Raw genomic sequence first — 23,893 nt, forward strand, 5'->3', positions numbered from 1 at the left:
CTGACCTCCCTCCCAAGGGTCACCTTCTGCAGATAAGCCATAAAGTCTGCCATTGTCTCCGTTCTTGGTAAAAACCACAAAGAACAAGACTAATCTGGTTTAGAAAGTGGGATTTTTTGGAGCCTGGGAAAGAATCTGTAGCAATCCTGTGAGAACCATCAAGAGGCCAGGCGGAGGGTGTGGCTGGCTGCGGACCATGGGACACTGGGACGTCACAAGGGGTTCTGATATTTCTGATAAAAGCTTCAAAGAAAAATACAAAGGACAAGTACGAACAGCAACAGCTTCAAAACAGAAGGCTTTAGTAGGTCTTCACAGAAGGTGTTTGTCAGCAATGACCGCTGTCACACATGGAATTAGTGCTTGTCTGGAAGCTGCAAACTAGGAATGTCCGGTTTCCTATTTGTGATCACACAAGCCACCTGATGTGTTCAGGGTTCAGCTGAAAGCAACATTTACTATCCTTTACAAGATGGACTTTGGGACAAGTTCAAGAGGGAAACTTGATTGAACACAGCTATGCTCAAAGCCGCATGATTTCTGAAGAAACCGTCCTGGGCTGAGCTGGTGCTCAGAGCAGCGTCACGCTAGCGGCCTGCAGGTAGCCCTGGAGGTACTGGAGCGCTTCAGCGTTGAGGCTGCTGCTCACCATCGAGGGCACCTGTGGAGGAAGGGACACACTCGCTGACGGCGGGGGCCTGACACACCCCACTCAGCGTGTCAGGCAGGGGAGTCCTGAGGGCACCAACTTGAGCACTGGGTGCTTCATTTCCAATCTTTTTCCCCCCCCCCTTAGATATTTATTTCTATTGGGAAGGCAGATCTAATTTACAGAGAACAGGACAGATTTTCCATCTCCTGGCCTGCTCCCCAAGTGGCCACAATGGCTGGAGCTGAGCTGATCCAAAGCCAAGAGTCAGAAACTTCCTCCAGGTTTCACTCGGGTGCAGGGTCTCAAAGCTTAGGGTCATCCTCTGCTGCCTTCCCAGGCTACAGGCAAGGAGCTGGACGGGAAGTGGAGCAACCAGGACACTAACTGGGATCCCAGTGCTTGTGTGGTGAGGATTTTAGCCACTAGGCCATCACACCAGCTATTAACTGCCATCACATGTGCCTGGGGAAATAGTGGAAGATGGCCCAAACATATGGACCTTTGCACCCACCTGGCAGACCTGGGTGAAGGTCCTGGCTTTGGCCTGGTCCATCCCAGGCCACTAGAATCATTTGGTGATTGGATGAACTCTGTCCTCCCCCTTAACTCTGCCTTTCAAGTAAGTGGTACATCTTGGAAAGTTCCACAAAGTAGATGCACGGGCAGGTGTCACAGTGGTAGTGTGGTTAGAGAAGTTGCGCCCTGCCCACTTGTCTTTACGGTACAGTCTGATTAGGCTGGCTGAACGCCCCTGTCCTCCTGCCTAGCGTCTCCACTCATGACAGCGCTCTGGGCTGACAGGGGCACTCACCCGTCCTGGACAGGCAGTGGACAGTTTGTGCAGTGACTGTGCCAGGTGGATTTTGGGGTTGTTCACCATTTGCCCCACCGGGTCGTGCTCCTTCTTCCCAGCAAATGCCAGCTGTGAGAAGGCTGTCTGGTACCCTGGCGTGTCTTCAATATCAATAAAATGCTCTTCGTCAGGGATGGTGTCATCTTCAGGCAACTCAAAAAGGCCAATCAGAGACTGAAGGAGAGGAGTCCTGCATCGGAAGAGCCAAAGAAGCGGGCCACAGTCAGGAAGGGCGGGCCCTTGGCAGCAAGCTGGACGGGGGCAGGCCCACCCACTGCCAGCCCTCTGGCTACCGCTCCCCAGGGCATCTTCCAGAAATGACCAAACTAGCAGAGACCCGTGTCAACCAAGGAGCTAAGCATAAGAAGTGGCCGCTGCCTGGAAGCCGACCAAGGCAGGCGCTTCAGGCCAGAGGGGCCCCGGCAGCCTCTCTGTTCCTTTTGTCAGCAGTCTCTCGAGCTTATGTGGACCAGCGAGGCCTGGCTGGAGCCACCCATCCCTGCAGGCAGCACTCACCACAGCTTGGTATACTCCGTGTCCATCATTGCGGGACACTCCGTCAGTAACTTGGTGATACCAACTGCACAGATCTTTTTCTCAACGTTCCCAGACACTTTCTGGATTTCAGGAATAATGATTTTTTCCAAAACCATCCCAAACATTCTATTAAAGCAAAATACACACAACATCTTGAGTACCAGCACTTAGCACAGCAAAGCACTAAACAGAAAGGCTGCAGCATCTCTCGGCAGCCGCTGGTCCTTGCATGCGAAGCACAGGTGCTTTTCAAGTAATTACCAAAGCATTCACCCAGCAATTTGGAGCTTAAGCAGTTCTGAATTACTCATAAATTCCCTAACTCTGCTTCCAGACCTGTAAGTGCCCAGGTATTAATGGAGACTTAAAAGAGGTTTCAGCCAGACATGCTACAAGTAAGGTTTTTCTGAGTTCTGAATGATGCAAAACCCATATAATTTGCTTTAATAAATTAAACTCTTCAAAGTGGCCACGGGGACGATGGCCAAACCTGCCCTCACAATGAATGTCCCAGTGCTGGAAGACACTTTCATCTAAGTTGGGATCTCACTTCCTTTTTAGAGCTGGCCCTTCAAGCTGTCCTCCATCATTTCCTTTATCCTAACAGGAAGTACTTTTCTTTGTTATCGGCACCAGGCAGCTCTGAAGTTAGAGTGGTCAGCTTGAGCCCAGGCTCCTGGAGAAGACACAGAGCCCTGTCCCTGGAGGGTGGGGTGGCTCTCTGGTTATCAGGGGACCAAGTCACTCGGCAGGTCTGGGAAGCCACAGCGCTGTCACCATGTTGGGATCTCTGCAGTCACCTGTGCTCAAGTCACGTTCTCCCTTCAAACAATAATAAGCAAAACTTACTTTGGTTGTATGCCATCAAATATTTCTTGCAGTGCCAGTGCTCCGTATTTTATGCAGTACAAATTAATAAACACTAAGAAACCTGTTAGAAGACACAAGATGTCAGAGGATTTACAGCATTACGTGGTGATGTAGTCAGTCTGTCCACTGAAACCTATGCATAATCATTATAAGCCACTAATTGGCATCAATGCCAGTGCTGTGTAGGGACTGCCACCTAGGATTGTGGCATCCTGGGTGCTGTTGCTGGATTTCTAATCCAGGTCCTTGTTAAGCCCAATGCAAGATGGCCTGGCACTGCAGCCATGTGGAGACTTGCATCAGGTTGAAAAAAAATCTCTGTGATAAACAAGTCGATCAAGCTTAGAATACATGTAAGGTCAGGAGTCAGTGTTGTGCAGAGCAGGATAAACCTCCACTTGTGACTCCAGCATCCTGCATGAGTGCTGGTTTCAGTCCACGCTAACCATCTTGGGCCCCTGCCACCCACGTGGGACACCTGCATTATGTCTTTGGCTCCTGGATTTGGCCTGGCCCACCCTGGCTGTTGCAGTCATGTGGGAGGGAAACTGTAGAGAAAGCCATGTCTCCCACTTGTACCACTCTGCTTTGCAAATCAGTTAAGAAAAAAAAAAAAAAAAAGGCAGAGAGAGCTATGTGTCGGCAACTGGTTCACATTCTCAGTGAATAGTCAGCAGCTTGGCACTCCATCCAGCTCTTGTGTGTGCTGGTGACCCAGGCTTGTCAGCCACTTTGGGCTCCTCCTGGGGTACATCTGCAGGAGCAGGAGCTAGAACTGGCACTCCTGAGGGATGCAGGCTCCCAGGCAGCAGCCTAACCCACATGACCCACCAGCCCAGCCCTCCATTACAAGGTCACAGAATTCCCATCTTTAATGATACTTGAACATACCCCAAACCTACTTCTGGGACACAATGCTGGTGCTATACAGTAATTTTATAATTGATACGAAAGCTTCCCTAACCAAACAGACTAAGAACTTGAACTTCTCTCTTTCCATAGAACTCCAAATAATTTCACTTACTCTTGATAAATTTTGTCGTTTTGGAATTCTGAAGTCTTTGGAACAGCAGAATGAAGATCTGTCTCCTATACTGGTCGACTGATTCCCTGGGAAGTGAACAAGGTCACCATGAGTACGCGGGACTTGCCCTGCGTGCCCTCCCGAGCCCCGCAGGGCCGTCCCACTCACGGAGGCATGTGCTCAATGATGCTGTTGAGCAGATAGAAGCCTTGGTGGTCGTTGGCCTTGGACGCAATCAGCTTCTGGAAGACGCCGAGCAACCCAGGCTGTGGGGATCAGAGCAGCAGTGAGCGGCCGTGAGAGGCCCGCGTGCCCTCGCCCGCCAGCCGGCCAGCCACCCTCTGGCAGGAGTCATGATGAGGCCTCAGCTTCCCTCACTCTGGTTCTTATTAGACCACAACACGAGGTGCAAGTTCCCGAGATGAACTTACTTGCCTATAATTTTAAAATTTCCTGCATCATGGGTATAACCACAAAGTTCTCAAATAGCATTAACAATTTCTACTGCTATTACAACTCACGATTTTGTCGGCAGCCGCGCTAGCGATCGTGTTTGAGCCGCGTTCCAGGAAGGCCTGCAGCAGCCGCACCAGCGCGGGGATGTTCCCTGCCCTCTCCCACAGCACGGGCTGCAGCAGGTGGGGGAACAAGGCCATGTAGGAGGATGGGATGTCATTTTTGTGCGTTTCCAGAAGCAAAGACATCACTTGAAAGACGTATGGAATGAACTCTGTGCATGAGAGGAAATGCAGAGTGAGCTTCAGGAGTTGCGGCAGCCGCTGTGCCCGCGCAGCCGTCCGTGCACTCACCCTGCACGTCATTCTGTAGGATCTCGGTGAACACCAGGAACAAGGCTTCCTCGAAGCTCACCACAGCCGCGGGGTTGGCCTTGCAAGTGACCCTTATGGATAAGCAGATCGCCTCAAACATGTAGTGGTTAAAGTGAGGTTTGCTTGGATTCTGAAATTTAAAAAAAAAAAAAAAATCCCTAACAATCTAAATGATTGCATTAAATGTCTAAAATAAGACATCTAACTTCTGCAAAATCCATTTAAAGCGGATGTAATTAGATCCTATGTGGGATCCTGGTGCTTGCAAGGTGAGGATTTAGCCTTGCACCAGGCCCTTACTGCTTAAAATGCCACCAGAGGACCGGTGCTATGGCTCAATTGGCTAATCCTCTGCCTGCAATCCTATATGGCGCTGGTTCATGTCCTGGCTGCTCCCTGCTTGCAGTCTGGGAAGGCAGTGGAGGATGGCCCAAAGCCTAGGAACCCTGCTCCTGTTCAGAAGAGACAGAGCAGCTCCTGGCTTCAGATCAACTCAGCTCTGGCTGCTGCAGCCATTTGAAATCCTTTTTGGGTAGGCAGAACTGTGGCGTACCAGGATCACACACAGGCTCTGGTTTCAGATCTTGCTGCTCAACCGCTCACCCAGCTGCCTGCCAATGTGCCAGAAAGCACTGGAACACAGCCAAGTGCTTGGGCTCCTGCCTCAGCCTCGCGAGTTCCCCGCCATCTGTGGAGTGAACCAGTGGGAACATCCTTTCTCCTCTATTAACTCTGCCCTCAAATAAGTAAATAAAATTTCACCCCCGCCAAGGACAAAAAGAAAAAAAAAAAACCAACAAAACTTTCACTAAACCAGTACTAGTCTCTCTGAGTAGCTGGCTGTTTCCAGTGGCCAGAAGTGTACTGTGCAAATCTGTTCACCGTGGAGTCAGAAGGAGCTGGTGACACCGACCCGGCTCTGGGTGCCAACAGCAGCAGCAGTACCAGCCATGCCCTTCACGCTCAGCAGGTGCCATGTTTTAGTCCTGAGCCCAGCGCTCTGTCAAGCAGCCCGTCCTGGCAGGATGGCCGTTCCTTCCCGCCAAGCCACAGTGCCTGAGATGCTCTTCACACTTCCTGTGAATCTCTACATTTTCTTAAAGTAAGTAGATGCCAAACAAGAACCGTCACTCCTTTGTTTTTTTTCCCCCTAAAACTTTGTATATTACTTAACTGTGACTGAAAGCAAGTGTGTTAGGGGCCGGTCAGGTCGAGTTCACGACCCCCAAAGCCTCACCCAGCGCCAGTGCGTTCGGAGGCCCAGTCTGGAGCAAGTTAAAAAGCAACCGCACGTTCACAATCGGCTGTTACCTTGCTAACAGCTAAGAGCTTCTGTGTGAGCTGAGTGATCAGAGTGGGGATGTAGGGGATTATGGCTTCCTGGAGGAGGGAGAAACTTCTCATGATAGCTGTAACACAGGAAAACAGGAAACCGTTCAGTTAAGACTTCAGAGCAGCAACCGAGAGAACCACTAGTCCACCTACACTGAACCATTCTTTCAGAGGCTTAGCCCTCTGACAGCACTCCACACTCAAAGGCGGCTGAAGTATCAGCTTACACACGCTGGGATCCCATATGGGCATCGGTTCATGCCCCAGCTGCTCCACTTCCCATCCAGCTCCCTGCTTGTGGCCTGGGAAAGCAGTCGAGGACGGCCCAAAGCCTTGGGACCTTCACCCAGCCAGAAGCTCCTGGCTCTTGGCTTCATATTGGCTCAGCTTTAGCCGTTGTGGCCACCTGGCAATTAAACCAACTGAAAGAAGATCTTTCTGCCTGTCCTTCTCTCTGTAGATCTGCCTAGGTCTCGTTTCCTTTTAAAAACCAGGACAAAGCTGGCAGTAATATTTAGTAGGGACACACTGAATCTTCCAGAGACCTCAACGCTTAGAGAATCAGAGCTGGGCTGACAGAGCTCGCGTTGGCAGCACAGACAAAGCGGGGACACAGAAAATGGCTCCGTGAACACAGGCCAAGAAGAGGTGAAGGCAGCACAGCAGGGATCACTAACGTGGGCTCACTGCAGCCTGAAGGCAGCGCCCCAGCCCACAGTAAAGTCAATGAGAAGACCACCTACTTGTCTCCCTTCACAGCAGACTGGGAGGCTTAGGAGCCCAAGAAAACTAGCAGGTGCCTAATGCAGCTGCAAGGGGGGAGAGGATGTATCTCAGCTTCCAGCTACAACTGCTCTCTTTCCACTAAAAACATTCCAGATGTTACTAAGCAGCACCCTTACTGACGCCAAGCCTAAAGGATAGAAAGTGATTTTCTCTTGCTTCCTACACTTGACAACTCCTCCAGATGAGTCAAACACTGCTTCACCCTTCAGAGACTGCCCTGGCCCTCACACCTCAGCCGGACAAAACCCAGGCAGAGGCAGGGGGTCAGGAGGACAGCACACACACCACAGCACAAGGATGACAGCCCAGAGACCCTGAGAGTGCTGGACACCGCCCCCACCCCGGAAGCTCTGGCCGCACGGACCAGAGACAGTTTCTTTGCAAAGTGTTTTCCTGTGACCAAGGTTCTGTGCTGGCTTTTTGGGACTCCCCAGGGGAAAGTGACTGGAGTCGGGGCAGGCACGTGGGGACACCGGGCACAGGGCGCCGCAGCCACGTCTTGGCAGGGTCTGCACCCGCGCTGAGGAGCTGGCAGCATTCTTTATGAGGGCATCTATTCCAAGTTACACTGCCCCCAAAAAAGCCAGCAAGCAGTACTTGTTACTGTGAAGCCTCTGAAGCTTTCCTTAGCAAACAGTACCAAGCTGCGGTGGCACTCAGTGTAACCCTGACATCTCTGGGGCTGGTATACTGACACAGCTCAACACCACGGAAATGGCCTACCTTTCATAATATATTCATTCTCTGAAGAGCCAGGAAGTGTGAGAGCTTTGAAAAGGTTTGTTAGCAGAATTTCAACAAACGGTGCGATTTCTGCAGCTGTAAAACTATAGATGAAAAAACAGCTTTCAGTCACTACCAGGTCTTGAGCTGCCTGAGAAATACCCTTGGCCACTACTAAATCACACTTCACAGGACAACACACTGAGCCATCTCCCACTGGCCACCAGCGGACAGACCGAACACAACCCCTTACATGTGCTCATATTAAGCTGCTGAGGCAATCTGGGACACAGCTGAGCAGGCCCAAGAACCATGCAATCCCATCCTCTAAAGCTGCTTCCTCCATCACCATGGAAACCAAGCCTGACTGGAGGTTGGGCAGGGGGTCTTGGTCATCTATTTGTCCTGTAGACAGGGTCTCTGCATAAAATGTAATCTAGGAGACAGGCGCTGGCTTTTCACCTCAAAAATGCCTCCTTCCACCCTCACCTGGCGCAGAGAATCTGTATATCAAGTTCTTGATGAAAGACTGTTCCCCATTTGTTAGTCAAACCTCTGTGTCAAGAAATAACACACTGGAGAATGGCCTGAAAGACAGGCGGAGCAGCCACTCTTGTACAGTTGTTCCTTGGTCAGAGGTGACTCTCCTCACCCCTCCCTGACGACCCTCCCTCAGTTACACACGGGCCGCCGAGGACAGACACGGCACAGGCTCACCCCCTTAAGGCCACAGAGACCACTCGGGCCCAGTACTCACAGAGTGGCACTGCTGGGCCCTCGCATGGTGAAGAGCCGCTCCAGAGCATGCGCTGCGTACGTGTGAACAACAATACTTTCAGCCTGAAGATGATTAATCAAGAGAGGAATAGAGACTAAAAGATGTTCTTTTGGCACCTGAAAAATAGAATAACACACATGCTGCTAATCTAATAATGACACTTTTGACTCAAAGACAACTGGAAAAGGGATGGCCTACAGTGCAGCAGATCAAGATGCCAGCCTTCTGTATGGGTCCTGGTTCAAATCCTGGCTCTTCAACTTCAGCTCCCTGCTGAAGCTCTTGGGAAAGCAGCACAAGACAGCCCGAGTGCCAGGGCCTCTGCCCCCACATGGGAGGGAGAGCTACAGCCCCAGCTGCCACAGCCATTCAAGAAGTAAATTGGAGACGAAGTCGATCTTGTTCCATCAAGTACTGCTTTCCCAGGCGCATCAGCAGACACATCCGAGCAGAAAGGGCAGGTTCATGTGGTGGGAAGAACCTCAAGTTAGTTTAGGCAGGACATTTTTAAGTTGTTTGTACCCACCGAGATAATATCCTAAGGAGACGAAGATCACAAATAAACTGAACTTACCTAACTTCCTTTATAAGAACGCTGACATTAACCTGAAGGTACTTATGTATACGTTAGGAGAGGTAAACAAATCAAGTAATTTTAGGTATACATACAACCTGAGAAAAAGGAGCAAAGATTAAGAGCAAACCACACCGGAGAGTGGGTACAGGGCGGGCACCCGATTTCTGGCCAGGTGCCGTTTGGACATTTGTAAAACCATTTCACTGTTCACAGTGACTGCCAGAAAAAGCAGCCTGCCATGGATGTCCTCAGTGTTTCGCCACCTGTGGTGTTCACAGGACCAGCAATTTCCCTCTCTGCTTTCGATTCCCAGGGATCAGCACTGTGGGGTAGCAGGTGAAGGACTGCCTGTGATGCTGGCATGCCACAGGGGTGCCAGTCTGTGTCCCAGCTGCTCCACTTCTGATTCAGCGTCTTGTTAATGTCCTGGGAAGGCAGCAGAGGATGGCCCAAGTGCCTGGACTCCTGCACCCATGTGGGGAACACAGATTAAATTCCTGCCTCCTGGCTCCAGTCTGGCTCCACAGTGGCTGTTTTGGCTAAATAAGGGGATGAAATATCTATTTTTGTCTTTCCTCCTTCTTTCAAATATAAGAAAAAAAAATTTCTGACTCTGGCTCGCGTAATTCTTCCCCTCACATGGCGACCTGGACTGCATGCTGGATTCCTTGCTGCAAGCTGTCATGGGCAGAGAGGGACTGACCTGGATGGGGACACTCTGCCTCACAGAGACATCTTAAAAAATGATCTCTGTGAAAGTAAGATGAAATCATAAATATGAACGGTAAACTGTGCGCACTATTTATAACCTATGGACCTTCACCCACGCGCCACAGGGCAGTGGTGTAGCAAGGCAAGCCACCACGAGATGCCCACAACAGTCCTGACCGAGCTCCGGCTGACCTGCTCCCGATCCTACGACCCTAGGAACCAGCCGGACGGCAGCACATCCTGCTCAAGGGTGGCAGCAACTTCCGTCCACGTGGGAGGCCTGAGTGGAATTCCTGGCTCCTGGCTTCAACCAGGCCCTCACAGCCCCTTGGGGAGTGAAACCAGCGTATTTTCTGACCTCGTGTGCCTGCCTACCAATAAGTAAATCTTAGACAAAGCATCCCTGCCTTGGAGAGGTGGTTCCTCCAGGTATGGCCCCTCGCCCCACATGGCACCTGGAAGAGCTCCTTGCTAACAGCTTCGCTCTGGCCCTGGACCGGCCAACCAGCCTTTGGGGGAGTGAAGCAGACAACCAACTCCCTCTCCAACTCTTAAAGTAAAAATACAAGCATGAATGAAGAACATTTCTGCTATTAACTGCATCTTGATTAATCAATATCAACATGTGGAAATCTGTACATTGCTTTGGTCCCTGTTTAAATAAAACCATTATAAAAGACAATTTAAGATAATTGAAGAAAACAACAAATGGTCTAAAATCATAAATTAAGAAGTGATACTTCTGTCAGAAATGAATGACAAAAGCAACGGCATGAAGGAAGAGGCTGGCACACCGCCCACAGAAAGGGCACCCACCTGGTTCCTGAAGATCATCAGGTACTTGATGCCATCAGCTTTCAGGACAGGAAACTCATTCACTGGTAAAAACATTGGATGGCTTGCGGTTAAGCGAGTGCTAAGGACTGTTAATCCCACACTACTAAGGACGTTATCAGTGAAAGCTAGCCAAAATGTCAAGGAAATTAAAGCACAGTGACACGCTGTACAGCTGTAAATCCTGGCAAGATAATTTTTACCCTTGTCTTTACATGCATTCCTCAGTTAACTGAGAATCTTCCAGACCACAACTCAGTAACCCCATCTTCATGCCAAACAGCACTTTTATCAGAAGCAATTTCACATGACAAGATTTAGAGAACCATTAGACCACATTCACTAACAATAGGAGGGTTTTTTTAAGTGTCATGGTGATAGAGCCCTCATGATTTCTGCCATATTATTATTTCACAGTGACACTATGTGGACATATTGCATGAAAAATTCCACAAAACTTACCATTGGCTGACTTTAAATCAGGTAGGATGTGATTTACAAAGAACTCAGTCAAGTTTACAAGTTCATTTGCCTGTGTAATTCCATGCTGAAAAGTAAATTTGTAACAGTTCAATAGGAAATATTAAAAATGGAACACTTTAAAAAATCATGCTCACAGTGGAGATGAATACTTCAAAACAAAAACTGAGTCTATACAAAAGACCATTTTTGATAGTAAAAATTGCCTTTAGAGCTTGGCGCAATAGCCTAGTGGCTATAGTCCTCGCCTTACATGTGCTGGGATCCCATATGGGCGCTGGCTGCTGTCCCAGCTGCTCCACTTGCCACCCAGCTCCCTGCTTGCAGCTGAGGGTGGCCCAAAGCCTTGGGATTCTGCACCCCGACAGGAGACCTGGAAAAAGCTCCTGGCTTCGGAGCAGTTCAGCTCTAGCTGCTGGGGCCATGTGGGGAGTGTCCCAGTGGATGAAAGATCTTTCTGTCTCTCCCTTTCTCTGTAAATCTGACTTTCCAATAAAAATAAATAAGATCTTAAAAAAAAAAAAAAGGCAAAAGAAAGAGAAATGTCCTCAAATGCCCAAGCCCACCTTGTGTGGCACTGAGGGAGTAAGCCAGTCAACAGGGGGTGTTTGTTTCTTTCTGTCACTCTGTCTTAAACTAATACATTAAAAAACATTTTAAACATGCATATAAAGCTAGTATTGTCTTGTAGTCTGTTAACAAGATCAGGTTTACAGACAAATCGCATGACAAGCGCACCTTCTGTGTCTGGGCCTTCGACGCCAAGGACGTCACGAGGTAAATGGCTGCGTCTTTGTGCTTCCAGTTGACAGACGGATTCTTGGCATATTCCTGAAGCATAGAATTAACATAACCAGAGAAGATTCCCGTCACGGGTCCCTCAAAAAACTTGCATAACCCTCGCACGAGGTCACAGGCAGCCCTGCGTCTGGTATCAATATCTAGGAACCGAAAGGCAATTTGTTACGGGAGAAACCTCCACAAACCAGCCATTTCCAAGAAAATCAACCGCCCTGCACCGTGACTAACAGTACTGACAAAAACTTTAATTCCCACCACAAGCACCAAAAGACAAGGATTCTGATAAACAGTACTGAGTACATAAGCTACTTGTTGGGGTGTTACATAACAAAACAGTTCTTAATATAAGACAGCTGGAATGACACCCTTCACCCCAACCCGTAACACTGTCTGCACTGAACAGAGAACCCCTTAAAAAGGGCTTGCTCAGGGACCAGTTAGTGAAGACACCAAGACCACACACCTGATCCTTCCAAATCTCTTCTTATATACTCCTCAGAATTGTCTTCAAATGCCTCTTCGTCAGCAGCTGCAAAGATAGGTGACATTTCAGAAACCCTCCCAAGACACACCCGGCGCGCAGCTCCGGATTCCCGAGAGCGGCCACTGCTGGGGCGGTCCTGGGCGACAGCATGCAAAAGCACACGCCGGGGACCAACGTAAGAACACTCCCACTTTTTGGACAGGTAAGAACATTAAAAAAACCAACAACTATAATTATACCATTCTTCCACATGAGTCATGTGAACAACAAAACCCAGGAAGGACAGTAAGAATCAAGCTCTGTCCTTACATGCAGTTTAATGAAAGCACAAAACAGACCAAACTTCGCTGTCCACTGCTTCTGTAGTCTGGTTGCAGAATGATCAACTGAGAACCTGTGATCTACACACTGAGCCCTTCTCCCATGTACTACTTCCTGCTCCTGGCACAGTCCGCACAGAAACACAAGCCAAGTGAGCTTCGGACTTGCAGTAAGCTATCAGTCACTTCTCTCAAATCATCTGCTCAGCAATAGTGATCTGCATGGTCATCTAAACCAAAGAAAAATAATTCTCACTGAAATACACTTTCTTTTCAATATAACATAATTTTAAAAGCCTCTTTAACCCTCCAGCTCTAGAGCCAGCATCCCATTTGACCATTGGTTCATGTCCCAGCTCCAGCCACTATGGCTATTTGTGGGTGACCAGCAGATGGAAGATCTCTTTCTGTTAAGTATCTTGCCTGAGGATAAGAAGCAGCATAACTTATCAAATTTGTACGAACACACTGGAAAAACAGAGCCCTTCCTTAAGTGACAAGTCCCCTATGCTTGGCCATAATTACCTCTAAACTCCATGTTTGGCACAATGACCTTCTCGCAGATGCTCGTCAGCGTGTTCTGGTCCTCAAAGAGATTCTTATAATGAGGTCTCTCACAAACCGAGGCCAGAAACTGAATCGCATTACTTACCAACTGGAACAAAACACAACAATAACATTTTCAGAAGGAAACCTGAATACCTACTTTTTAGAAGGAGAGAAGGTCTTATAACTGCTCGGCTCCACCTTATCTTACCAAATCATATTTAACCTCCTGGCCAGTTGTAACTAGCAAATTCCAGATGGCCGTGACAAAGCGAGGCAGGTACCGCTGAAACTCCTCGTCGTACTTCTGAGCATAGAGGGCAGCGTTATCACAAATCTGTGATTTCAGCAGTTCCAACAAGCCTGCTTCCTCTTCATCCTCAGAAAAAAAAAAAAAACGAAAGAGAGAGAGAAAACTCAAACATATAAATTTAATGTTACCACAAATAAAAGTAGCTATCACTTCTAAAACTCCCCCAATTTAAGTTCAAATCAACTGTTATAAACCACATTTCCGCCATCATTAACCCAGCCACAAGGACTCTGGAATAATGAAGACACACTTCCTGTTTAGTGACCAATGGAAGCAGCTCTCACAATGTTTCCAAGTTCATTAAGGCCTTTCTTTCAGGCTCATCAATGAATCCTTCCACATTAGACCACGAAACAGAATATACCTCAGAAACCTGAATGCAAAGATCACACACGCTTCTCTCTAGTGTGGCTAGCTGGATCATCTTGCTGCCTCCCCAAAGCCTTATTTTGATCAAACACACTAGTACTCAAAACAGGTTATGCTATAGGATTGTCACAAATACTTCAGTTGCAAGACATTAAACAACAATCTAAAACAGGGGTCAACTTCGGTCTGCAAATCGTGCCTACTATGCTACCTGTGCAGGCATCCCTGGACTCCAGACTGGTGTCCCCCAGCACTGTGGTGAGATGGTCCACAAAGCTGGAGTTTACAAGGACAGGTGGTGAGGGGCACCTACTGGCAGGTGGGCATCTTCCCCGAGCGCTTGGTTACTCTGATTCCCACCCTGCTTCTTGCTGACCTGACCACAGTGGCAGACAAGTAGAGCCTGCCTCAAGTGACTGCATGGAAGATCTATTTCTGTCACCAGTCTTTCAAGTAGATACAAATAAATATTCAAAAAGAGATTAATTTTGTATACTAAAACACAATTATAGAATAAACCAAATTATAGAATATCCATTAGAATATTTTTGTTCAATGAATTTTATCGGTAATGGGAGATTAGTAAGTCTCTAGGTAACAGCCAAATAATTCCTAATAAATTAAAAAAAAAAGGGGTTACTATGTTAATATTTTAAAAACTTACATCAGTTTGTAGAAGTTTATTATCCAGTGTCAAGAGGGTATGGAAATTGTTCATCCAAGTTTCCATGTTATCTTCAAAAAATTCTGGGAGATCCTAACAAATAAATATTAACTTGAGACTTTAAAAAACATTTTTAAATTTACTTGAAGATTTATTTAGGAGAGAATCTGTCAAACCACTAGAGGTGAAGGTAGGTGAAGGGGTTGTCATTTTGAATATTGTACCTGAGAGAACCCAGCTTTCCCTCAGGGAATGCTCTCCTTGCAACAGCAAGTGCAGCCATGTTCTAAGACAACTTCAGGTACTGGACAAGAATAAGGAAAAAACCAGACCTTGCTTCTTGTCCCTCTTAATTAACTCCCCTCTCTTGGTTCTGGGGGATGGTACGCAGCCCAGCAGCCCAGACGCACATGCCTGACTGGGGCTGGGTTGTGCGGTGGCTTCTGGCTCCTGGCTCCTGGCTCCCGCATGGTGACAGTTCAGGGAATTTGGCTCTCTCCTCCGTCACTCACCCGGGAGCCCTAGATTGTGTTCCTGTGTCCTCCTTGGGCCTTGACTTGGCTGTGGCCACAGTGGCCATCTGGGAGGTAACTTAGCAGACATAAGCCGCCTGACTGTACAGAAACAATTACTGAACAGCGTTATTATTTCTTGCTGTTACCTCCAAGCTGCCATGGGTTCTTACATCTCTCAGTCTACTTCGCCATTCTGTCTCCGTCATGAAGTTTCACTTAAGAATCCTTCTGTGTAACTTCACTAGGTGTAAGAACGCTGCTTCCTGGGCCCGGTGCAATAGCATAGTGGTTAAGGTCCTCGCCTTGATCACACCAGGATCCCATATGGGCACCGGTTCTAATCCCGGCAGCCCTGCTTCCCATCCAGCTCCCTGCTTGTGGCCTGGGAAAGCAGTCGAGGAGAGCCCAAAGCTTTGGGACCCTGCACCCATGTGGGAGACCCAGAAAGTTCCTGGCTCCTGGGTTCAGATTGGCGCAGCACTGGCCGTTGTGGTCACTTGGGAGTAAATACAGATGAAAGATCTTCCTCTCTGTCTCTCCTCCTCTCTGTACATTTGCCTTTCCAATAAAAATAAATATATCCTTAAAAAAAACAACCACCACATTGCTTCCTATGCAACACGTACTAGCTTCCCTAGGGGCCACTGTGAGCAGAGTCAGAAAAAACAGCTTCAGAAAAATCAATCTGCATCGAAAGGAAAACTACACATTTAACATCAAAGAAGAAAAACAAACGAAAAACAAAAACAAAAAAAGATGACTTACCTGAAAGTTTAAACTATAGAACAACTTTGAGATCAGAATTAAGGAAGAAAAAAGAATCCTCAGCGCGGAGGCGTCGTTGGCGTGGGTGCTGCACAGCTCGATGGTGGCCTTGGGGAGACAGAGCGCAAGCTAGCACGGCCATCGCAAGGAAACGGAGCAACGCTACAGACCGCCGCCTCCCAAGGATCCCAACGGCAGTGCAGTCATTTATAGCACTCAATCCCACTACTAACACTCCTTCTAATCACCTTTGTGATTCTATATAACCACATAATACAAAACTGTCTTCAAATGTCCCCGTTAATTCTGACGCAGGCACACAGGCTGGCTGAGTGTTCTTTAAGCAAGAATCGGCTTTATCCGCGCACCGCCAGTCTCCTAGACCTCACCTGACATTCTAGAAGTGACCATGAGGTCAGATCTGGACTGGACCCCAATTCCACACAACTAAAAAGCATTTCTTTAACAAAGCTGAATGATTTTCCCCACAGCCTAATTTCCTTATTGTATTAGACAAATCTGGAGTTTGAGAGCACTGACTGAGGAAACACGACAGCACCGTGTCTACTGGTGCTGTTAGTTCCCGTTTCTGGACTAAGGGAATACATGCTGCTTTTCTCCGTGTTTCGTTGCACTCTGGCTGACTTACGGCATGATTTGAATAAAACGTTAACCCGAAAGCTTAAAAAAAGATTTATTTTTATGTAATTTTACCTTTCAACATAAAAGGTATTAAGACATTTTTACCATTTAAGAATGCTCTTAAATTCATGCCAATCCTGGCACTGTGTCAAGACGCCGTCTCGTACCTTAAAGAGATTAGTCAGAGGTAAAGCAAAGGCGTCTAGAACCAGTTTAATTTCAGTCCATAACTCATTTGACTTAAATTCATGGCGATATCTAGAAAAAGCACAAATTAACACAAATTAACTTTTTGTTCAGGTCTTCCAGATGTGGACTAGATACATATGTGACTGAACGACTTTTCTAAAGTTAAAAGAAGAGAAATTTCTTTTAAAGGAACCAAGCAGTTTACCGTATCTGCACATTTTCCAGTTACCAGGGCAATCTGAAACAAGCATTCTAAGCTGAGAGGAAACCAACAGTAACGAATCAAGAAGCTCACTCCGAGGTAACCATGGTCACAGGAGGAACACCAGGAATTAGTGCTACAAGCAAATACAAGCATTCTAAAAGCAGATGTCAGTACATCAGTACCTTTTAAATAACGAATGTGCTGTACGAAGGACTCCATTAATAACGTGGAAATCTCCACTCTGAAAGCGGTTCACCATTTCTGTCAACAAATCTGGCCACTTCTGAGGGAAATCTTCTCGCCCAATAATGCTGATAGCATCACTTAGCTGCGAGAGGAAAGGCTGAGTCAGCGCAGAGCCCGGGAGGCGGCCCGCCTGGGAGCTCGGCAGTGAGGCGGCCCGCCCAGGGAGCACTGCGTGAGGCCGCCCGCCCGGGGAGCACTGCGTGAGGCGGCCCGCCCAGGGAGCACGGCCGTGAGCCTCACCTGCTTCTGGATCTGCTCCGGGCTGCTAAGCATCAGGTGCACAATGTTGGCCTTGATGGCCACTCGGTCGGCTTCACAGATCTTGCTTGGTTCATCTTCAACCTTAAAGCAAAACATCAGGGAACTAGGAAGTAACTTAAAACCAACTTGTTTCCCACAAAAGGCACTTCCTCAGCAGATGGGGGCTGACAGTTTCTTCCTTGCTCTTGATTAAAAAACAAAGGACAAAAACAAAACAAAACAAAACAAAATCCACTTCCTGGAAAAATGTGCTTTATGAACAAACTATGCATGAATTTCAAATGTCTTTTTGCACCCAAAGTTACCTTTTATTATCCTATCTTTGCATAAATTGTTTAAAGTATTCCACACCCTACCAGAGGCCAAAATCTCTTATCAAAAATTTAAATTAAAAAAGTTCCAAATTATTTTGCATTCTACAATAAGATTTTTCAGCTCTAATTTTTCTAGTCCCCAACAAAAATTATTTTACTCATTCTCACTTCCCAGTGCTTCTTCACGAGACAGTGTGTAAGTTACATTCCAACCATAATAGTGGTTATGGGCAAAACCCAAATAATGCCCTTTCCAAGCAATTCAGCTTATGAACATGAAGTTTATCTGAATTTAAATAAAAACAGCAGCAGCTTCTATCTTTAATGCCCGCATGGAACCTTTATACAGGACATCACATCACACAAGTATTTCAAACTACTTACAATTCTCCAGTTCCTTTTAATATAGTTCTTGAACGTTACTGAGGCACACACTTTGATGACATTATCCTGGGACTTCTCCAGTAATGTTAAAAGCAACAGTGGGTAATTCTGATTTCCTTCTACAGATTCAAGAAATTTCTCCGCTGTAAAAGAAGAGCATGTGCGGACCTTTGAAGGATCAGAGAATCAGAAGCTTAGGCCACCTTCCTTAGGGAAGGTCTGCAGCTCTAGGCCTCTACGTTACAGAGACAAGCGTGACTTCTGGGAAAAAGCTTGGCCCAGAAAGTACTACTGGTACTTAACATAGAAATACTGGAATGAAAGTAAAATTATTTAACTCATGTCAGCCACTGGGAGACCCGGGGACTTCCTAGAGTTTGATGACAGGGAGCAGTTAAGACATCCACGCCCCACAGCGAGCTCCCGGGCCTGCCGCCCGCCTAGGGCTCCCACCAAACAAAAAAAAATATTTAACCAAAAAGTCAATCACACACCACAAGCTATCCATGACACTCCAAGTACAACCGCCCCGACTGCTGTCAAACTGTACAAGCTGGCAGACTGCACAGAAAGAATAAACCAACCCCAAACAGCATTTGTTCTTACCTGGACGTCTGATGGTAGGGTCGGGGTCAAGAGTTTTCTTTAAATATTCTGTTAGCGTTTGCAAATTTGCATCACTGAGCTCCATTGCTATGGAATCTAAAACAAAAAAGTTGGGTAATCAATCACGCGGGGACACAGTGAATCAGACACTCACTGTGCATTAGGCAGCTCCTCTCCCTCACTTCTTTGTTGCTTCCCACATGGCCTACATGAGCCTGCCCCGAGTTTAGAGAGGAGTCTGGAACAGGGACTGTTGTTGAAGCAGGTAACCTTGGGGCCGGCACCACTGCATAGCATGTTAAGCCTCTGTTTGTCGTGCCCTTATCCCTGTGGGCATTGCTTTGAGTCCAGGCTGCTCCACTTCTCCAGCTCCCTGCCTGTGGCCTGGCAAAATAGCAGAGGATGGCCCAAAGCCTTGGGAACCTGCACCTGCGTGGGAGACTCGGAAGGAGCTCCCGGCTCTCTGCTTTGGATTGGCTCAGCTCCCATCATAGCGGCTGGAAGATCTTCCTCTCTCTCTCTGTATATCTGCATTTCCAATAAAAATAAATACATCTTTTTAAAAAAAGTTTTCTTATCACGCTAAGCCTCTGCTGGCAACACTGGTGGTCCGTGCGGGCATTGACTCAAGTCCAACTTTTGGGCTGCTGCTGATTTAACAGGCTATTCATCCACTTTTAAAAAGTGCTGGCATCCCATATGTGTGTTAGTTGTAGTCCCAGCTGCTCCACCTCCCACCCAGCCCCCTGCTTGTGGCCTCGGAAAGCACCCGAAGATGGCCGAAAAAAGTCTTTGGGGTCCTGCACACATGTGGAGACCTGCAAGAGGCTCCTGGCTTCGGATTGGCTCTGGCAGCCGTGGCCATTTGCGGTGTGAACTAGTGGATAGAAGATCCTTTCGTCTCTCCTTCTATCTGTAAATGTGCCTTTCCAATAAAAACAAAAATCTTTTTTTTTTTTTAAAGATTTATTTTATTTTTATTGGAAAGGCGGATATACAGAGAGGGAGATCTTTCGTCCGATGATTCACTCCCCAAGTGAGCGCAACGGCCCATGCTATGCCAATCCGAAGCCAAGAGACTCCCAGGTCTCCCACGCGGGTGCAGGGTTCCAAAGCTTAGGGCCATCCTCGACTGCTTTCCCGGGCCACAGGCAGGGAGCTGGATGGAAGCGGGACTGCCAGGATTAAAACCAGCACCCAGGCCCGGCGTCATGGCCTAGCAGCTAAAGTCCTCGCTTTGGACGCGCTGGGATCCCATATGGGTGCCAGTTCTAATCCTGGCAGCTCCACTTCCCGTCCAGCTCCCTGCTTGTGGCCTGGGAAAGCAGTCGAGGACGGCCCAAGGCTTTGGGATGCTGCACCCGTGTGGGATACCCGGAAGAGGTTCCTGGATCCTGGCTTCTGATCAGCATAGCTCCGGCCGTTGCGCTCACTTGGGGAGTGAATCATCGGATGGAAGATCTTCCTCTCTGTGTCTCCTCCTCTCTGTATATCCGACTTTCCAATGAATAAATAAAGCTTTAAAAAGCCTCTGCTTGGGATGCCTGCACGCTATACTTGAGTGCCAGGAATCCAACACTGGCTCCACTTCCAGCTACTGTGTACTCTGGGACACGCAGGTGCAGGGCCACATGCGTGGGCCGACACTCCTGTGGAGACCTGCACTGGGTCCCAGGCTCCAGGACTCACACTGCGGTGTAATGGGTAAAGCTCCTGGCCTGTGACACTGGTTCTACTCCTGGCTGCTCCACTTTCCATCCAGGTCCCTGCAGTAGCACCCAGGAAAGCAGTAGAGGCCGGCACACATGCTTGGGCCCCTGCACTCATTCGGGAGACTCAAAGAACCTCCTGGATTCAGTATGGCTTTTGCAGCCATGTGTGGGGTGAACCAGATTAGAGAGCTCTGGAACTGCTCCTTTTAAAGCAACGAACCAATCTTGTGCTCCCCTGGCAGCTCTGGCCACCTGCCACAGCTGTCACACTTCTCAGGGGAGTAAGCCAGCCAATCAAGTGTCAGTCTCTCTTCAGAAATAAATCTTTCTAAAAGTCACCCTCAGGGCCTGGTGCAGTGGCCTAGCAGCTAAAGTCCTCGCCTTGAACACGCTGGGATCCCATATAGGCGCCAGCTCTAATCCCAGCAGCTCCACTCCATATCCAGCTCCCTGCTTTGTGGCCTGGGAAAACAGTCGAGGACGGCCCAAAGCCTTGGGATCCTGCACCCGTGTGGGAGACCTGGAAGAGGCTCCTGGATCCTGGCTTCAGATCAGCTCAGCTCCGGCCATTGCAGTCACTTGGGGAGTGAATCATTTGACAGAAGATCTTCCTCTCTGTCTCTCCTCCGCTCTGTATATCTGACTTTCCAATAAAAAAGAAATCTTTAAAAAGTCACCCTCTCGGGTCCGGCAGCGTGGCCTAGTGGCTAAAGTCCTCGCCTTGAATGTGCTGGGATCCCATATGGGCGCAGGTTCTAATCCCGGCAGCTCCAACTCCCATCCAGCTCCCTGCTTGTGACCTGGGAAGGCAGTTGAGGACAGCCCAAAGCTTTGGGACCCTGCATTCATGTGGGAAGAGGTTCCTGGTTCCCGGCTTCGGATCAGCACAGCACTGGCCATTGCACTCACTTGGAGAGTGAATCATTTGACAGAAGATCTTCCTCTCTGTATCTCCTCCTCTCTGTATATCTGATTTTGTAATAAAATAAATCTTAAAAAAAAAAAAGTCAGCCTCTCAGAAAACTCTTTTGCCTTCATTCTGTCACTTGTCACTATCCAAGATAATCCCAGGGCATTTGTTCATGTTCTTGTCTTTTTCACCCAACAGGATAAAAGCTGCTCAAAGAGAGGGATTTTGTTCATTGCTGCTTTTTCACTGTAGTCCCAGAGATTAAGTGCAGGCTCAATAAAGTCATTAAATGGAAAGAGCAATGGGCTCGGAAAAAATGGCTCAGCTAATCTCCCCTGGAAGCGCTCGGATGCCATAAGGGTGTTGGTTCGTGTCCCAGCTGCTCCACTTCCCATCCAGCTCCCTGCCTGTGGCCTGGGAAAGCAGCTGAGGACGGCCCAGAGCCTTGGGACCCTGCGCCTGCGTGGGAGACCTGGAGGAGACCCCTAGGTTCTGACCGGCTCAGCTCTGGCTGTTGTGGCCATTTGCGGCCTGAACCAGAGAATGAAAGCACTTTCTTCTCCCTGTAAATCTGCCTTTCAAACAAAAATAAATAGATCTTAAAAAGAGAGAGAATGAGAAATCCTGTGCAAGAGCGATTCTCTCTCAGCCCCCTGCCCCATCTTGTGCAGGAAGCGCCGGGCCTCCAAGTAGGAGCACGCAGTGACGAGAAGGGGAGGAAGGCCCTTGCACTAGGAGAGAGAAAGACAAGGAAGGGTAAGTGGGAGAGCCTGGGTACATCCAGAGCCAGGGAGCCCAGCAAAGAAAGCTGGTCACCAGAGGGGCCGTGTGCCTCCGGGACAGCCCTCAGGAGAAGGGGCACCCCTCTCCCCTACCCTCAGGACAGAGCAAGGCAACCAGGCAGGGAGGGACAGACAAGGAAAGTCCGCAGGTCTTCAAGGGAGAGCTGGGGGCGGGGACCTCTGCAAAGTCGGATGCTGCAAATTTCCATTACGGATGTATGCAAATATTTTAAGATTTGGAGGGGCTTGGAAAGTTCAAGATAGAAAAAGGTCAAGTCGGTAGAGCCGCAGCAGCAGCCAAGGAAGAGAGGACCGGGGAGAGAGGGGAGACGGACAGCGGCCGCGACGACGGGGAGTCCGCAGAACCGCTTTCCACGGTGGGTTAGCTTATCAAGCCTCATTCTGCAGAGACATGAAGGTGTGGAGAGACGAAGCCTCCATCCTTGAACCACACTCCCCAGGCAGCAGCCAAGCGCATTCGTGAACCCCGGGCCATCTCATGCCACGGCCACCCCAACACGTGCACCGACAACCCGGGGGCAGAGAAGGGAGTCGGGACCGCTGCCCGCCCTGCAGCCGAGGACGCCGAAGCGCACGGAGGGCGGCGAGCGAGCGCGCAGCCCCGGCACTCGCCACCCGCGCCCGGCACTCGGGGCCCAGCCCGGCCTCGCTGCCCCGTGCACGCCGCGGCGGTCAGCGGCGCCGACGGACGCGCCCGGGCGACCAATGAGCAGCGGCCCTGGCAGCCGGCACAGCCAATCGGCGCGGCGCCGGAGGGGAAGGGGCGGGCTCACGCAGGCTCGCGTTAGGCCGCGGCTCGGCCGCCCTGGCCCGGCTCGAGGGCCGCGGGGCCCGGGCCGGAGCCCGCAGGGCCGCCGGGGGAGCGGCCAGGCTCGTCGCGGGGGACAGGAGACTCCCTCCGCGGGGCGCACGGCCCGAGGCCAAGGCCCGGCGGCGTGCGGTGCGAGGGGCCCGGCGCTCGGAGCTGCTGGGAGCGCCACCTCGCTCGGTCGGCGGGGCCCTGGGAAGCACCCCCGCCAGGTCGTGCGCGGCCGGCGCCTCACCTCGTGGGGATCCGGGTTCGGAGGAGGAAATCCCAGCCGCGGACTGCTGCCAGCACTGCTCACTCCCGCCGCTGCTCCGCCTCACATTCAAACCCCGGCAAAATGGCGCGGCGGCGAGGCTGAGGTCGGAGCGCATGCGCGAGCGGAGCCGGGCCGAGGGGGCGGGTCCTGCTCGGGGGCGGGTCCTGCCGGGCGCAAACGGCCAATGGGGACCCCGCGCTGCTTCCGCTGACGTCACAGGTGACAACGCCTGCCGCCCCAACCGCTTCCCTCACTTTGCAAACCTCAGGCCGGCGCCCATCGGTGACCTACTTGGGTGTCATGGCCTGGCAAATAGTAGATCTTCAGTAACCGTGGAAGGACAGGAGGCAAGCCACGTGGGGAGCGTCTCAGGCCAAAGAGAGTTCCCCCCCGCCCAGAGATGCTGTTTGACAGAATCAAAAGGAACCGTCCAGTAAGACATGCAGTGCTGTGGTGGAAAGACCAGGACGCTCCGATGCTCCGCCAGGCAGTGACTTGGGAGGTCCATGGGAGGGCGCCGAGCAGGTGTTTATTTACTGGAAAGGCAGAGGGACGAAGCGAGAAAGAGCTCACGCTTCCATCCTCTGGCTCACTCCCCCGCGTGGCTGGACAGTCAGGACTGGGCACGCCCAAAACCAGGAGCCTGGGTGGCCAGGGACCTGAGCACTTGGTCCCTTCTCTGCTGCTCTCCCAGACCATGTCAACAGGGGGGCTGGTGGAAGCTGGGCTCACATGAGTTGGTGGCATTGTGGGTGGCGGCTCAACCTGAGGAGCCACCACCGACCGGAGACAG

The 23,893-nt window shown here is 49.7% G+C and overlaps 1 protein-coding gene across 1 annotated transcript; it reads right to left on the reverse strand.

Annotated features, from left to right (window-relative positions):
- Nucleotides 1-285: 285 nt before the first annotated feature.
- CSE1L (chromosome segregation 1 like) lies at nucleotides 286-23,197 on the reverse strand. Its single transcript, XM_040981339.1, has 25 exons — nucleotides 23,080-23,197; nucleotides 18,612-18,707; nucleotides 18,006-18,148; nucleotides 17,287-17,388; nucleotides 16,983-17,128; nucleotides 16,574-16,664; nucleotides 15,765-15,872; nucleotides 14,485-14,577; nucleotides 13,350-13,517; nucleotides 13,118-13,247; nucleotides 12,252-12,317; nucleotides 11,726-11,928; nucleotides 10,970-11,054; nucleotides 10,490-10,551; nucleotides 8,365-8,501; nucleotides 7,608-7,711; nucleotides 6,078-6,175; nucleotides 4,746-4,896; nucleotides 4,458-4,666; nucleotides 4,105-4,202; nucleotides 3,937-4,022; nucleotides 2,892-2,973; nucleotides 2,022-2,168; nucleotides 1,464-1,695; nucleotides 286-661 (listed from the first exon to the last, which is right to left on the reverse strand). The coding sequence occupies exons 2-25, from the start codon at nucleotides 18,694-18,696 to the stop codon at nucleotides 572-574; spliced, it is 2,916 nt and encodes a 971-aa protein (XP_040837273.1). The 5' UTR covers nucleotides 18,697-18,707; nucleotides 23,080-23,197; the 3' UTR covers nucleotides 286-571.
- Nucleotides 23,198-23,893: the final 696 nt, after the last annotated feature.

The sequence above is a fragment of the Ochotona curzoniae genome, unplaced genomic scaffold, assembly GCF_017591425.1.
Source record: "Ochotona curzoniae isolate NIBS_2020 unplaced genomic scaffold, NIBS_Ocur_1.0 contig_3520, whole genome shotgun sequence".
NCBI classification, from domain to species: domain Eukaryota; kingdom Metazoa; phylum Chordata; class Mammalia; order Lagomorpha; family Ochotonidae; genus Ochotona; species Ochotona curzoniae.